The 17596-nt window shown below is 38.2% G+C and overlaps 1 protein-coding gene and 1 long non-coding RNA gene across 2 annotated transcripts in view; one reads left to right on the top strand and one right to left on the bottom strand.

Annotated features, from left to right (window-relative positions):
- LOC134798455 (epidermal growth factor receptor substrate 15-like 1) overlaps nucleotides 1-17596 on the bottom strand; it is a 44901-nt gene extending 27305 nt beyond the window's left edge. The window contains exons 1-5 of the mRNA XM_063770896.1: nucleotides 17533-17596; nucleotides 17058-17102; nucleotides 14031-14165; nucleotides 2710-2808; nucleotides 2209-2379 (exon numbers count right to left, since the gene is read on the bottom strand). Coding sequence (XP_063626966.1) covers nucleotides 2209-2379; nucleotides 2710-2808; nucleotides 14031-14165; nucleotides 17058-17102; nucleotides 17533-17559 — 477 coding nt within the window. The 5' untranslated portion in view covers nucleotides 17560-17596. The remainder of the gene's footprint in view (nucleotides 1-2208; nucleotides 2380-2709; nucleotides 2809-14030; nucleotides 14166-17057; nucleotides 17103-17532) is intronic.
- LOC134798464 (uncharacterized) lies at nucleotides 3557-4331 on the top strand. The gene is made up of 2 exons (XR_010145183.1): nucleotides 3557-3814; nucleotides 3951-4331. It is a non-coding gene; the product is annotated as an uncharacterized LOC134798464 (long non-coding RNA).

The raw sequence follows: 17596 nt of genomic DNA, 5'->3' as shown, positions 1-17596 counted from the left end.
ATAATAATAAGTACAGTATAGGCGTAGGGATGTGACGACCCCATCGCCCGCTGGTTTTACCAGTGCAATCAGTCAACGCCGGGCAGCCTGTGGCGAGCTGTTGGGGATTAGCGACCTCACGTACCCGAGTACTCCTGGAGAGTTCTGTTACCCGCAAGGAGGGTGGGTGGGACAGGATTCTCTGCCTCTGGCTTGCCTTAGCCGGCCGGCCAGAGTGGAGTCGTTAGAGCTATAAGCTCCAGGGGTGGAAGTGAAATATGCATAAGACGCGAGTTGGCACAGTGGCTGTTAACAGCCACTGGGTAGAAAGCGGCGCACACCTCTCGACACCCCTGAGCCGCTCACACCGGTGTTGCCCTTGAGCCATCCTAGATGTCGCTTTTTGTGGGGGCCCATCTTGTGAGGGCGAGTCACCGTCTGCCGGAAATAAAATTGCATACCGTTTTATTAGGCAGGCGTCCGGTTTTTTACCCCATAGCTCAGTTCTTAGTCCATCGCTTTCACCCAATAACCTACTTCATTTTAGATTCCATCAACTCTCAATAGTCCTTACGCCCTGGCGGGTGCTGCCTCTGCGTGCGTCCCATGACACGGGCAAGGGCAGCCTCCGCTCGGTGTACCCCTTACATTTCATTAAAGTGTCAAAAGGGCCTCTACGCGTTGGCTTCGGCTCCGCGCACGCCTCCCAAAGGTCCGGAACACCATTGTTCCGTGATGGGAAAGAAAGAAGTACAGTATAAATACGGGTTGTTTTTTTATAGTCACCTGCAATAACTTATGGGGTAAATATGTAGGTCATACTGAACAACTTTTACTATGGAACCAATACTGAAAAGCGTAAAAAAAAAATTGACTCTCCCATAAAAATATCAACATCAGGCGAGCCATAATGACTCAGCCATATTTTATTAATAAATTTATGCTTTAATAAATTAGTATAAATTGAATTTCAGTAAAAGGCCTTGAAAATGATCAAAAATACCTACTAAAGCATAAACTGTTTAATTACCTAATAAAATCACTTGAAAAATTATTTAAATGGATGGTTAAATTAATCCTTACATTCACCTTTTAGTTTTTGCACTTGTACCGGTTAAACTGTTTTAATATTTTTAATCACTTTTAAAGCAGTTTACTGAAACACTAACTGACTTATAATTATTTATTAAAGCACTCTATACTATACTATTTATTCCGTATTTATTAGTATTGAAATTTAACCAAATTTTGGTGGTAACTATTGGGAAAAAAAATTCCCACCTTTTACCTGTGGTAACTACTGGGAATTATTTTTCCCAGTATTTACCAGTGGTAAAAAAATCCCAGTAATACCACTGGTAAGAACTTGGTGGTAACTAATGGGAATAACCCGAAAATATGGATCACGGCCGCGTGTGCTCGTTCCGGCGACCTGAGACAAAAAAGGAAGAGTAGCGGGCGCGCCGGCGGCTGGTGGCGGGGGTTCCTCACCCCCGCGCTCGTCTGATGACGTTGTAAGCAGCGGCGCAGACAGTTGGAATAAATAAATTTTCTCAAAAATGGACGGCAAAGTCGACTTTGCCGTTTAAAAAATAGGTCGCGAAACGCGTAGTTTATGGTCAGTCAAAAATTAAAAAGTTAAAAACATTGCAGTCTCGATTTTGGGACTGCAATGTTGCATACAAATTCCATTATTTGTCGAGTTCCAAACTTTTAAAAAGTTGAAATGGCCATATCAAATGAAGGCACAGGCCCATTAAACAGCCAAACAGATGATTAGTACCGCGACTATTTAGCTGTCTCAAATAGGTTGACGTATTTTCGGCAGAAAAATACACTTCTATTTTTTTATTAAAAAAATAAAAAGGCGGCAAAGCTAATTTTTTCAATTGTTTCTACTTTTTTCTGTGAAAATATATACGTAAGAACGTTGCTTTTGTAAAATATTCCTATTATATTTATATTTCTTGCACCATTTTTGAGAAAAGCACTATATATGACTCGGCTGGAAGGCTACTTGCTGGCTTCGGATTCAATTAAACGGACTCCCAAGGTCGTCCGTTTAAAACGAATCCTCAGCCTGCAAGTAGCTACTTCCGAGCTTCGACAATAATGTACTATTGTTGACTAGTAAGTAAGCGTGTTGTTGTCCCGCTCGCTGGGCTTGATGGACCAGTCGCAGGCCGCGGTGAGTTCCAACTGTTCACACATTCCTACTGCTGTTGGTACCTTGTTGCCGGCGATGAGCCCGTTACTGGGCTGCAGCGAGTCGAAGAGCGCGTTGTACTTGTCGCGCTCGCTGGGCTTGATGGACCAGTCGGAGACCGCGGCGGGCGCGGGCGCGGGGGACGGCGCCGCGGGGCGCGGGGGGCCCTGCGCCGGGATGCGCGGCAGCTCGCCCTGAATGGGAACATTCATCTTATTGATACTTTCGTGGAATATAGAACATATAAGCTAATGTACCTAATGAGTTGCCAACACTTGGACAATAGCAGCCGTATCGCAGTGGAAGTTCAATAGCATACCCATCTCGACGCCATGTGCAGAGAGACTACAGAATCCGCATTTTATTTTGTTGGATACGAGTTCAAATCTCGCCCGAACGGTGAAATTATTAAAATTATTTAAACAAAATGTTCGTTAACAGAAGCCCTACTCAACACAAAATTACCTTTAAAGTTAAATTACGTCAAAATACTAAAGTAGGTAGGACAGGACAGGTATACTGACCACTTTGGGTGGCGGCGTGTCGGCGTGGATGTTGCTCATGTTGATGTCGCGGCCCGCCTGCGCCAGCGCCACCAGCTTCAGCGCCACGAACAGCCCCGTCTGCACACAAGTCAGTAGGTATATGCTGCGTCTTTTGCGAAACAATCATGGAGAAAAATGTACCTAAACTCCTTGTGGATTGGATTAAAAGTCGCCATTTAGAATTTCTACATTTTTAGCAGAATCGTGTTAAAAATCGTTGTTAAACTGGACATAATATTAAAAACTCGGCGCTATCTTGAATTTATGTGTGGATTTTTGGTCCGATAATGTAATAACGATCAAAAAACATTTAATCGTTTGGTTTTATAAGGCTACATATTAGTAATTAGGCCATTGCGGGTAACCAAACCAGCATTCGTTCGGGGACCTTTGGCTGTTCGAAGCATTCAATCATAGGAAATTATTAAAGTCTCACTGCATGTTAGAAATTACTAACAAGTAAAAGATTGACGGATTGTTTTTAACTAATATCTACTTAATTTGGGTAAAGATGTAATATGTAGTAGGTACATTGTGCAACGTGGGGGAGGGGGGGAGTGGAATATTGTACGAGAGTCTATTATATTCACAACAGCCGTAGGCTGGAAAGCACTGCAACCTGGAGCACTAGAGGCCTTGGTCACTTTTTCTTAGTACATATATGACATTTATTTCAGGCTATTAAACTAATCAAATTTTAAAAAAATATTAAATAATAAACGTCGGTATTTTAAAAGTTAAACCCTTTATACCTTGACTTTAAACAAAGTATTTTACTTAAAACCTACATGGTTCGTATGAATTAGTGACAAAATATTAAAAAAAAGCGGCCAAGTGCGAGTCGGACTCGCCCATGAAGGGTTCCGTAGCAGCAAGTAACATAATAAAATTGCGGTTTACGATTTATGACGTATTAAAAAAAACTACTTACTAGATCTCGTTCAAACCAATTTTCGGTGGAAGTTTGCATGGTAATGTACATCATATATTTTTTTTAGTTTTATCATTCTCTTATTTTAGAAGTTACGGGGGGGGGGCGGACACATTTTACCACTTTGGAAGTGTCTCTCGCGCAAACTATTCAGTTTAGAAAAAAAAAGAATGTATTATTTATTTATAAGGTAGATACAAACATTAAAAATAAAATAAACTAACTTAGCTATAAAATAAAACTAAATTAAAACGAATACTAAATAAAATAAAATTAAAATACGTCTAAGAAAAAAATTATATTAGAAACCTCAATATCATTTTTGAAGACCTATCCATAGATACCCCACACGTATGGGTTTGATGAAAAAAAAATTTTTGGAGTTTCAGTTCTAAGTATGGGCAGGGGTGCGAAACTCCTGACTTCGGTCAAACTCGGCTCCGCTCGGCTCAGCATTGCTCCGAGCAATTATTAGGGTTGGCACCACTTGACTTCCTTTTGCGTGCACGACCACAGATAAGATAATCACTTGATTTTTGACAACCCTAAATAGCCGAAAGGGATAGTGCCATATATTAGAAAGGGACAGCATTATTCGACCCTGAACCGCTGTCAAACTTCGTTTTTGTAGGAAGTTTCCTTTCTGTACGGTAGTACTATTAATTATTCTGTGGTATGGGCAAAAAGAATAGATAGTATAGAGGGAATTTACAATGACAGGACCGTCATTGTAAATTTTGTAGTCACTGTAAATTTACTGCCATCTATCGACACACGACTAAAACTCAATATGAAAACGTATAAAGTTATCAAAAAATGTATATATATAGATAAATAATTTTATTATTTTTATATCATTTTGATCCATGTTCATTCGCTGATATCTATGTGTTAAAATTGTTAAATATGAAATGGTCACGCCATCTAGCCGAGGATAGGCTAAAGGTGTGTGCGCCATCTATTCGAGAATGACTTTTACTTGAATTCCGAGGCACGTTTTTTCCTTAGACTTTATTCGTCTTATACGAAGTTACATATGTCTTTGGTATGGGGAATCCCCAAAATTTATTGTTTTTTTTTTTCTATTTTTGTGTGAAAATCTTAAAAGCCAACGGGAGTGGTCATTTCTCCATACAAATGTACTCCTCGTTTTCCTCCCGTGGTTTTTGAAGCTAGAGCAATGATTTTTTCAACACAGATTAATATTGTCAATATCTGTGTCGGACCGTTTTGCTTTTTTTGATATTTTTGTTTTTTAAGGCGCTAGAGCCCTTCAAAAATGGCCAAAATGGCCTAATTGACTATGCCGCAATGAGAGGCGTGGCATTCAAAACTGATATCAATTAGCCAAAAAAGCAAAACGGTCCGACACAGATAATTTCATAATCATTTAGATTTCCAAATTTGGTTACGATTGGTTAAGTTTTGGAGGAGGAAACAGAGGAGTACGAAACCTCGATTTATGAGATTATTACGCAGGATTTTTCGCCTTGTCCTTATCGCACTACTTTTAGGTGCCGGTTCCGTTAGCGAGACGGGTATATTTACCTAAAATATTTAAAACTCAGCTCCTGTTTCGTCTTAATGCGGTTCACAGAATACATCTACTTACCAAATTTCAACAGTATAGTTCCTATAGTTTCGGAAAAAAGTGGCTGTGACTGTGACATACACGGACGGACAGACAGACAGACAGACATGACGAATCCATAAGGGTTCCGTTTTTTGCCATTTGGCTACGGAACCCTAAAAAGCTATAATTCCCTAGGGAGTTATAGCTTTTTTTTTTCACAATCCATAACTCTCGCGGGAACAATATAGGCCTTTGTCCTTCAGTACACCTGCATGAAATAAGGTATTTTTCGAGCAAGTGTGATGGAAATAATAAAACTATTGTTAGTCACACTCGACAACACAATTATAATTATTATCGTTCTTGTAGTTGGACCGCAAGCAAACACACTTGTAGTCGAATGAAGGCGAAGGGTGAAATGAAAAGCGTCTCGTATTTACGACAATCGATACCCGAGTTACCCGACACGCAACCGTAGTACAAACAAAACAGTACGAGGGTGTTCTGCCTTTTCGCAGAACTTTTTTTGGCCGAATTTCGTTTGCCAACCAACATTTCGCCGACGTTTCACTTTGACAACTAACGATTAGCAAATTTTTGTATCATACAAATTGTATGACAACGTTTCAATTGGTAGAATTATTGTAAAGCAGATTATTATAATATCTCTAAACTTTTGGGAGACTTATCATTTGTCATATCTTTCACTTGGTCGAACAACTCTTGGACGAATAACGTTTCGTTGATGCAGCAGTTCCCTTTTCATACATTAGGCAAGTTACAAATAAGAAAAAGATACATACCTATACCTACATATTTTTTGGTTGGAAATATTAAATTTATAAATATATTTATATGCTAATAATGAGTTGCGACTTTAGTCACCACTGATAGTGGTAGGTTTTAATAATAAGTATAGTAACAGAAATCTCATATGTGACAGAGTCCAGTTAAGTGCGACGACGAGCGAAGCGAGGAGGAGCGTGTCAGGTTAACCGTGAGCAAACCGGAACCTACTTTTTATGTAATAAAAAACATAAAACATAAGTCTTATAAAAAAAGTAAGTATTACAAAAAAACTCACTAAAACATTTGGTAAACAATAAACAACTATATTATGCCAACTAAAACATTCTACAACATGAAAGGTGGCATTTTGAAAACTGACATTGTAAAACACAGACCAAATGTTTAGTTGGTAACTGTGAGGTTGGCAAATAAATAAAACAAATTTGATAAGTTGGGAAATGAAAGTTCGGCGAAATGAAATTACGCGAAACGTGAGTTGGGAAGTGATAATCGGCCATACCATTTTCGGCGATAAATAAGAGAACCCAGTACGAGTACTCTTTGGACTAATACACGCACATCGCACCGTCGTAGAGACCCCGCACTACAGCGCACACACACACACACACACACACACACACACACACACAACACAAACATACCTACACTACACTCACCATCATAGACTGCTAAAGTCATAACCCTTTCTTTTGACCTTAAAAAGGTTAACGAAGACGTTTGTATAATGGTTATAATTATAAGTTATAATTCACACATTATATAAATTACTGTTTTCTTTTTACTATGTTGTAGCAAACTGGCGGGACCCTCGAGTCGGGACGTAACACGGCTGTTTTATGTTGGGTGACGTTCTTTATATACTACCCACAAACTGCTCAAACATCCTCACTCTCACGCACGTAGATTAGCCAAGCCACTTAGGTACACAGTACACATCAGACAAGATGGTTTACCTATGCTACATCTTGTTAGGAATAAATACCTATACATACAATACAGTATTCTAATTGTAATAACCTGTTATTACAATCAGAATACGCCTCCAGATCTTAGATTCGTAAAATACAATACAAATATTCTTTATTAATAATCCTTTGAAATATTGAAAGCGCTAACGTTTATTTTGTCAGCAATTTATTTTATTTTACCATTAAATATTTCAATAGTGAAATGTTAGGCACTTGTCCTACCACCGACGATGAGCGATAAGGGAGTAGAACGATAAACTAGAAACGAGTGGGCGAGCGGCGAGAAGCGAGTGTTAGCTCCAATAGTTTTGTCGCTCGGCTATAGGCGAGTGTTCGAGTGCGACGGGCTATTACTCGCGTCACTCGCTCGGGCGGTGCAGCGTAGCCGAACACGCAGACTGATTGGTCTCACAGCTTGAGTTCTAACTACGAAGCGAGCATCGCCGAGCGAGTACCGCTGAGCTAGTTTTATCTTATCGCGGCGACAAACTAGTAGAGTGAGTGTTCTCGCCGGCAGTGTGAACAGCCAGCGATGAACTATTAATATATGTGTCTCTTTTACTAACACAGGATCCTAATCTTTTGTTCGTTTCTTGGGCGAGAAAATCGCCGATAGTGAATCGCTTACTCGCTCTTGGTGGGACAAGTGCTTTAAGAGCCCATCAACGTGGACACTAGCGCCACTGCTAAATAATCGTGATTATTTAAATTTAACGAAAGATATTTTAAAAAGTATTAAGTATTTAAGTACCTTTTGAATACATCAGACTAGTTTTTATGTTGCTGGATTCGTCAATCTATGAACTCAAAACAAAAACGGCCGTTTTAACTTAGGACGCATAGATTGACGAATCCAGCAACTTAATACGGAACCCTAATTAAAAACTAGTTTGATGTATTCTAAAGGTACTTAAGTACAAAATACAGTACGTAGCGGCCCCCTTTTTTAAATATCATTCGTTAAATTGAAATAATCACGATTATTTAGCTGTGGCGCTATATAGTGTGCACGTTGATGGGCTTTTAAGAAAAAGAAAGGAAAAAACGTATCGTATAATTTCGCAAAATACCGACGCAAGTTTGAGCCATCAGTCAGGTAATCAAAATACGACGCTTTTTAAATTAGGGTGCCGTAGCCAAATGGCAAAAAACGGAACCCTTATGGATTCGTCATGTCTGTCTGTCTGTCCGTCCGTATGTCACAGCCACTTTTTTCCGAAACTATAAGAACTATACTGTTGAAACTTGGATGTATTCTGTGAACCGCATTAAGATTTTCACACAAAAATAGAAAAAAAAAACAATAAATTTTGGGGGTTCCCCATACTTAGCCTCACTTAGCCTTACTTATCCAAAATTTTTTCATCAATCCCATACGGTATCTATGGATAGGGGGTGTGTAATGCTTAATATAATTATAAAAAAACTATCATACATTTGTTATAACGCCATTTTATATATTATTTTATGTTATAATGTAGTTTTTATTATACGTTTCCTTTGTTATATTGTGATTTCATCTAAACTGTCATTGCTATAATGCCTTCTGTAATATAATTTTTAAATAGTATATTGACATATTTTATAATGACATTTGTTATATTATATTTTTGTATAACGTAATACTTCATACAATTTTATCAAGTATACATTCATATATTGTATAACATTTATTGTCATATTTTATTTAATAATAAGATAATAACGTAAAGTTTTACATATTATATTTTGTATAACTAGTACGTAAACCTACTTTTTTTCTAGCTATTTTATTCTAGGGAGGTCGCAGTTCTAACCTAACCTAACCAATTTATTCACGGTTTTCGATTCTGCGGGGCCCGCAGTTCAAACCCAACCTAAACCACTTTTTTGCTAGGTATTTTATTCTGCGGAGGGTCAAAGTTCTAACCTAACCTAAACCTCCTTTTGCTAGGAAGATATTCGTTTGTGCGGAGTCGCAGTTCCAACCTAACCTAACCCATTTATGTCATGCAACTATTATGCCACACAAATAATTATGTGATGTCACTTGTTATAATAAATAATATGCTTTAGACTGCAGCGGTCGGCAACCTTTTAGCAGCCAAGGGCCAATAGTAGTTAACGGAGGTGACGCGGGCCGTACTTTGTTAATATTTATGACTTTATGAGACATTGTCGTTTGTCACTATGTCACTATTACCTACAAAATAGCCAAGGCGCCTCTCGGGCCGCAAGTGACAGTTTCGCGAGCCGCATGCGGCCCGCGGGCCGCAGGTTGCCGACCGCAGCTTTAGAGTATGTAATAATTATGGCAATGTATATTAGACCAAGTGTAAATATACCTTATGTCCATTATACCAATTATAACATTATAATATACCGTTAATTAGGTATTACGGTAGTATGCCATTTATTACGTTATTCAAAATAACGATATAACAAACTATAATATATGAAAAGTAATTATAACAAATGTAATGCACCCATGGATAGGTCTTTAAAAATGATATTGAGGTTTCTAATACATATCATTTCTTTCTAAACTGAATAGTTTGCGCGAGAGACACTTCCAAAGTGGTAAAATGTGTGTCGTCGTCGTCGTCCCCCCCCCCCTGTAACTTCTAAAATAAAAGAATGATAAAACTAAAAAAAATATATGATGTACATTATTATGCAAACTTCCACCGAAAATTGGTTTGAACGAGATCTAGTAAGTAGTTTTTTTTTAATACGTCATAAATCGTAAACCGCAATTTTATTAACTATGTTACTTGCTGCTACGGCGAGTCCGACTCGCACTTGGCCGCTTTTTTTATCAATTAATTCGTCGTATGTTTAATCCACATAGTTAGTTGTGTACGTTTAATCCACATACTAATTAGTTTAATAAAAAATATTTAGGCTGATAACAACATTACTAACTACACTCGGGATGTGAATCAAGGGAAAATCTCCTTTTCTTCTCTTCCTTTCTTGGAAAGTTTACTGATAAGACGGTGGGCCGAAGTAAGGGGCTTCGACATTCCAGCATTAGGTATTACATATAATATAAGAAAAAATACTTTTATTTAAAACATTTTTAAACTAACGTCATGACTCTTAGCCTGCCTACCCAGTACCCACTGAAGCGGAGATGAACGGAGATGTGAGAAGACGTGCGGGAATCAACCAAAAGGTTTCGTTGTAATCTCTTCTCCGCTCCGCTGTATTGTCTCTGTGGGTAGTTAGCGCTGCACTGTACGCTCTTGTAATATGGTTTACAAAATTATAAGCTTACAGTGTCAAATGGTACCTTACAAACTCCACGCTCGGCGCTGACAACTTATCACATAGTTCACATACGCCCATCATTCAATAAACAAGATTACACTCACTCAACACTATACTATCCAACCAAACTTCACAGCACTTAAAAATGTGTTTTTACAAAGACTCGGGATTGTTTATTATTTGTTAACCGTATTCATATGTCATGACAGCTGAAATGTGTGCGAGCGACGAAACAAATAGGCGGCCAGAGAAATGATATTATGTTATCATTTATCATTATCACTCTGTATGTAATTAGACATCCTCCGACGTCGCTAGCACACGCCGCACGTATACACTCGATATCTGAATTCGATATAAAGTGTATATGTCTCTAATATTTCTGGTGGCTACTGATATTGATACTATCATCACCATTATTGTCCAAACAACTTTTAAACATCTGTATGGAATTTAGTTTTCGCTCCTAAACACTTATAATAATCAAAAATACTAACGTACATTTCATAAGTGCTTGTTGCTAGGCCTACATGAATAATTGAATAAAGTATATTTGAACTTGAATTTGAAAAAAAAAAAAAACCGGCCAAGTGGAGTCGGACTCGCAATCGAAGGGTTCCCTACCATTATCTATAAAAACGGTCACCCATCCAAGTACTGACCCCGCCCGACGTTGCTTAACTTCGGTCAAAAATCACTCAAATGTTGTATGGGAGCCCCACTTAAATCTTTATTTTATTCTGTTTTTAGTATTTGTTGTTATAGCGGGAACAGAAATACATCATCTGTGAAAATTTCAACTGCCTAGCTATCACGGTTCATGAGATACAGCCTGGTGACAGACGGACGGACGGACGGACGGACGGACAGCGGAGTCTTAGTAATAGGGTCCCGTTTTTACCCTTTGGGTATGGAATGGAACCCTAAAAAAGGGGAATAACTATAGTTAATATACCTACATCTAATTGTGTATAAATATTTCCCATTAATTCAATATAATCCATACTAATATTATAAATGCGAAAGTGTGTCTGTCTGTTACCTGTTCGCGTTTAAACGCTGAACCGATTTGGACAAAATTTAGTATAATAGAGATAGTTTGGGCCCCGAGAAAGGACATAGGGTAGTTTTTTTCAATCACCATCATTATTCTACGCAGAGGAAGTCACGGGCCTATGTTTGATTTGAAGGGATTGACCACTATTCGCATAATGAAATGGGGATCTGAAACCGCTTCATTCCAGAACCTATGGAAATGAATTGATTTAAATGTAGTGCAGTGGCGCCATGCTAGCTATCTTATATAATCGAGGAGTGATTATTTAGTGAATGCGGAATGCGTGGATATTGGTCACGGTGTCGCCGCTCGCGCTCGCCAGACACGGCCTTCAAACTTTGTGCCGAATTACTCCGCAGTGTCGGATTATACTTTAAGCACACTATACCTACTCAAGTCCATATGCCCTATAGTGTACTTAAACTTAAAGAGTAGCCAAGTGCGTAGTGGATATATGAAATCACTGAGCACTCGGCTCTGCTTGTCTCAACTCAATCGATGCTTCATTATCAATACCACCTTAGAGGCGCCAATAGCTGGTATACCATGCAGTACCTACAGTACAGATACGTCTGTGTCTATACTATCCGCCGTTTATTGACAGATCCGCCAGAGAGAACTGTATGGCTACCATCAGTTTGGCATTGACATAAACGCTATCGTGAACGTAATTTACTTTTTATGCATCTCGCTCGTACTGACAATTGACATATTAGTGCGAAAGAGATATATAGAAAGTAAATTACGTTCACGATAGCGTTTATGTCAATGCCAAACTGATGGTAGCCGTACTGACCGACACATCTGTACGGTTACCATCAGTTTGTCACTGACGTAAACGCCGTCGAGAACGTAATTTACTTTCTATACATCCCGTTTGCACTAATATGCGAGTGCGAGCGAGATGTATAGAAAGTAAATTACGTTCTCGACGGCGTTTATGTCAGTGACAAACTGATGGTAACCGTACTGTACGTTACGTAGGAATAAACCTATTTATTGAGGTTCTGCTAACATTAGGTAAACGAAATTTAATCTCCAGATACCAATCTCTAACCACAGATTCTGACCCTTAATAGGTAATACAATTCTAACATAATGAGGCTGCGTTTCCACCCAAGATGTGCGAGGATGCGGTAGCAAGGGAGGTGTTTGTTAAAAACCAATAGAAAGGGCTGCGCTGAGCGAGGATAGGTAAATTAAGTGATTCTATTTGGTCTTAGCAAACACCCCTCCGATCCCTCGCTACGTATCCTCGCACATCTCTGGTGGAAACACTGGAACCGCAGCCTAAAAACTGGCATTCATGCCATCTCTCTCCCACAATTCACAAACGAGAGCAAGCGCCCGAACGGCGAGCAAGGTTCCCGTACTGTTTCCGGTTTCGGTTTCGATATTTCAGCCCAGAAACATCCTCCGTGCCTCATTAATGGAACGTCAGTTATATTCAGGCTCGACCGACGAACCACCTCCGTTAAAATGCCTTTCAGTGGAATGACAGATTTCTGTGAAATGAATGATGTCTATCAATAAGTACATTAACGTTTACTATGTTGTTGAATCCTACATCTCTTTCCTGGCACCGATCAATAACATAGATATAATAATATACTTAGATGACGCCTCAGCGAGCTGTCACTGTTGCCACTTTTGTTTAGTGTACGATTAACAATGTGGCCCACCTTGCTGTAGCCATTTCGATAAAGTCATATCGATAAACTATCGACATTTCTTGCAATTTTAATTTTACTTCAAACGTTTAACGATACCTAAAATGAACAAAAACGCTTTTATTCTTTATTGTGGTTATCAGATCACAATTTTATCGTCACGCCCCAGCAGGGAATCAAAGGAAAGTTCAGATATTTAATTAAAATACATAATTTTTTTAATTTAATTTCTATTTTATCTTATGTAATTTTAATTGTAATTTTAATGTAGTTATGTTGATATGGACTTTGTCTGAAATAAAAGAATTTTATTTTATTTTATTTATTTATTTATAAATACCTACTAAAATATGTGTTCAGCAATAATTGAATTATTTTATTACATGATAATATATTAATTATCCATTAGCATTTCAATTATGTTTATGTTTAACGAAGATATTGAAGCTTCAATTAATCGCTATTTCGTTCCGCTGTGTAGCGTTTAGCGATACTTATATAATATGATTAAAATCGACTTTTCACATCCCTAAAAGAGCACACATATACGCTTTTACGCACACATACACAACCTGGTTCTACCAAAAAAGGCAACACTTTGATTTGAAGTCCATCTTGTCAACAGTATGGTTGTCCTTTTTTGACAAACGGCATTTTTAAAAGAGCGAGGAGAGAGAAATGATACTAGTTGCTGCGCCGTCAAAGAGAACAGAAAACGTTGGGGCCTTGATCAATACACTTATCGAAGTATGTTAAAATTTAATTGTCATGTCACCTGACAATTCATAAAAGCCGTTCGACGTCCGCTTGAATAGTTCTCCAACTCTCTCGTCTCTCAGTAGGTACGATATCTTAGACTTATCTATAATAATATTACGCGTAACGAAAACCTTAAAATTATCTGACAGTCTTAATTTGTACACTCATATGATTTTACGCGGTTTATTTTGCAATATACACGATAACCTTCACTAGACAGCGCAAAGTAATATTGATCCTGTGCTTGTGCCTGATGTAGTTCACTAAAGTGGTTAGTTACCTTGTCGAGGTATCCCTTGCCATTGGGGTCGGAGAGGTCCCATATCTTGGAGAGCACGACGTCGCTGAGGCGGGACTTCTTGAGGAACCGCGCGGCGTCGGGCGCCTGCACCGCGCCCGTCGCGTTCGGGTCCACCTGCAAACAACACACGATAGCTGGGTCTAACTAAAGGACATATGGCGAAAATCGACATTTCGTTTTGACACTTGTGTACCTATTCGAACGATAGACGAACGAATGAAGTTGTTGGCGGTAGGCCCTTGTAGGTACTTACGTGTGGAGTAGGCCTTCTATACCCAATAGAGGGTATACAAATACAACTATACAAGTATACATATGTATAACAGGAAGCAAAGAAGAAAGAAGAAGAATTATTTACAATTTAATATGATTCAAACATGATTACAATAAATTACAAAATATCTGACATGCTAACAGTTTACTTGTTCTAGGAAATGAGGAAGATATTTGTTGGAAAAAAGACAGGACACTCAACGTCAAATGATTTCTCCACAGGAGGGTGATCGGTGATATACTGCAGCCACTGCAGGTATAATGGCTCCTCTATACGATGGCCCAGCGCTGCGCCAGCGAGTTGACCTTGTGGTGGTTGGAACGCAACTACACGATGGCGACATTCAGTTATGATCTAACCGGTTTCCAAGATGGACGTGGAAGCATTAGCTGTTGCAGCAATTTATCTATACGCCACGTACCATTATTTTCATCAAGAAATTTAAAAAAAAAATGTCGTAGAAGCTTTTTTGATGATACCTACTTCCCGAAAGAATTAAATTAATTAAATATCTTTTTTAATTTCATGTTACCATATAACTTGCTTAAATTATTTTAATTTTAATTAATTTTGTTACTAGCTTACCAACATAGCTATGCAAATTGTGCAATGTATATACTTACTATATTATCAGAGCAGCCAAGGTGTTCACAATATCTGAACACGCACTCTAACACCTTGACAATAGACGTGTGTTCAGATATTTGTGAGCGCCGTAGCCGCTCCGATATATCTGATGGCGACTGTACAACATGAACAAATATAAAAGTAAATTGTAGGGCCGATACAGACGGACTGCAACTCAACTGCAATTTGTATGGGAGCTGCATGCTGACTACACGCCAACTGCAACGCTCCCATACATGTTGCAGTAGTGTTGTAGTCCGTCTGTACCGGACCTAAGGTTTATTTATACTGAAGTGGATGTTTCATTCCTAATGTATTGGTGTGTTTTAGTCTTTAGAGCATGTCGGCCAATAATTCAAAGCCACTTGATAACATAAATAGGTAGTTTCTTATATGAATCATACTTGACTGTATTAATAGTTCTGTATTGATTGGGAGCCATTAGAACTTCAAGGTCAACATTTTATTATAAAACTGTTTCAAAATGACACAAGCTTTTATTATAATATTGTGGTCATTCATACACATTTACACAGATAGTGTAATTCCATCATCAATAGTATCAATTGACAACTTGTGAACCTTATCAGTAAGGCATAAGGCTCAAGTGGAGATAGCACCATTTTTGTATTTGTATAGCCTCTTCTTCTGAACTTTGAACTGTTTGCTTGGATTGATTTTTAAATGAAGTCACATAGTTCAGTGTGCCTGTTGGCAAAGGCCTCCTCCAACTCTTTCCAGTATTTCCTCTGCCTGGCCAGTCTTGTCCAGAATGGTCCTACAGTAGTTATTATTTTTTATTTAGGAGATAAGACCATACAAAATTTAAATGGTCCCACAAATTTAGTGCAGTTTTTAACTGTTTGTTAACCAATCAATAGACTTGTTAGGTAGAAAAGTAGCTAGCTGCCTAGTAGCCACTTGCTAGTATGCATTGTTATAGGTTGTGTTACATATTTCATGACTGACATTTCTCTTCTTGCCTCGGCCTCGCATTTGTTGACAAGTCCAACAGAACTCTTTATTCCGTTACTATGGTAACTGTAAAAACTTTAACTTCACTTTTTCACCTTAAACGAACTGTATGTGTTAATTTCCTTTTATATTAAATATATATTTTTGTGGCTACAAGACCGAGTTTTCTTCTTCAACCACTTCGAACCAGCACTATCTACCTCACCGCTGAACAGCATTATCCCGGTATTTTGCCACGGCTCATGAGAGCCTGGGGTCCGCTTGACAACTAATCCCGAGAATTGACGTAGGCACTAGTCTTTACGAAAGCAACTTCCATCTAACCTTCCAATCCAGAGAGGAAACTAGGCCTTACTGGGATTAGTCTGGTTTCCTCACTGCCATTCACCCATTGTCATTGCTATTGTTTCATGACTGCCATTTATTGAAAAATAATACAATCAACACTTTTAGGTCACACTATCAATAAGGGTGGTATTCCACCTGTCTCCAATTTCTTTCTCCAATGTGTATTTTGTCTTACATTTTGCTAAATGAAAGAGTGAATCGCAACGACATTGGACCAAGATATTGGACAGATGGAATACCACCCTAAACTCTTATTTATTAAATGAAAGACATCATTTGTGTGTTAAAGACATCATTTGGTTCTCTTTCTCTTCATTAGGTATATGAATTGTTTTAATATGTTATTAAAATGATCCATATTACATGTTTAATTCATACACAGACAGGTACTTGAATTCATTATTGTCTAGCATCAGATATGTGGCTCTCACTATCAAGATGAATAACCTTAGGATTTCCTGATAACAGCTGAGTCAATAAGAATTCGAAAAACATTTTTAACATCTTTTATCTTAGATAAGGAAGTATGATACTATTATTAAATTCAGAAACTACTGCGAGATATTCATGTAGAGGCCGTTCTAATTTATCATTTTATTCCTGTAGCCAAGAAATTCCTAAAGAATCCCATTATTTTAAAAAATCACATCGATTTCGAAGGACACAAGACGTGGTATCGTAATTCCATAATCAATACCCCACTATCAACCGTAACGCAGTGTTTATAACGAGAAACATGCAAGACTGTCTGTAACACTAGTAACTTAAAATATCTCTCATACCTGGTGATAATACGCTTCGTATATAGCGCTGTGGTTCCCTGCCACCTGCAACGGTTCAAGCCACATTTTGAAAACACTAAACTCCCGGCGTGATAACTTTTAAAACAAGTATTTTCAATCACACGAAGGGTGTGACATTTGGTCAGTTCATGACATTCAGCTGAAACCGAAATAATTACGGAACTACTGATTGGTTTAGGTTTTAAACTGTATATTACACCACGTATATTCACTACACTGTATAACGAAGATAACTATTAAACACGGACTGCTTAAAGCAGTCAATTTCAATATTATTTGAAGCAGCGTAAATCAACTAAGTTCACGAAACTTTGTCACTGAATATCTCAGAACATTTATATTCTTCGCGCAAAGTTTACTGGTCGATATTGTAGATCACTTAATAAATTGTCTTCTGTGCTATAACTCTGTTTAATTTGCACTACACAGGTTATTTAATTTTAATTAATTCTACCTGAGTAGGAGAATGCAAGGCAGCCATTTTTTACATCTCCTCGTTGACCAATCAATAGAGTTCA

Source organism: Cydia splendana, chromosome 16, assembly GCF_910591565.1.
Source record: "Cydia splendana chromosome 16, ilCydSple1.2, whole genome shotgun sequence".
NCBI classification, from domain to species: Eukaryota; Metazoa; Arthropoda; class Insecta; order Lepidoptera; family Tortricidae; genus Cydia; species Cydia splendana.
Note: the sequence above shows the minus strand (reverse complement) of the source record. Positions and strands in the feature narration are given on the sequence as shown.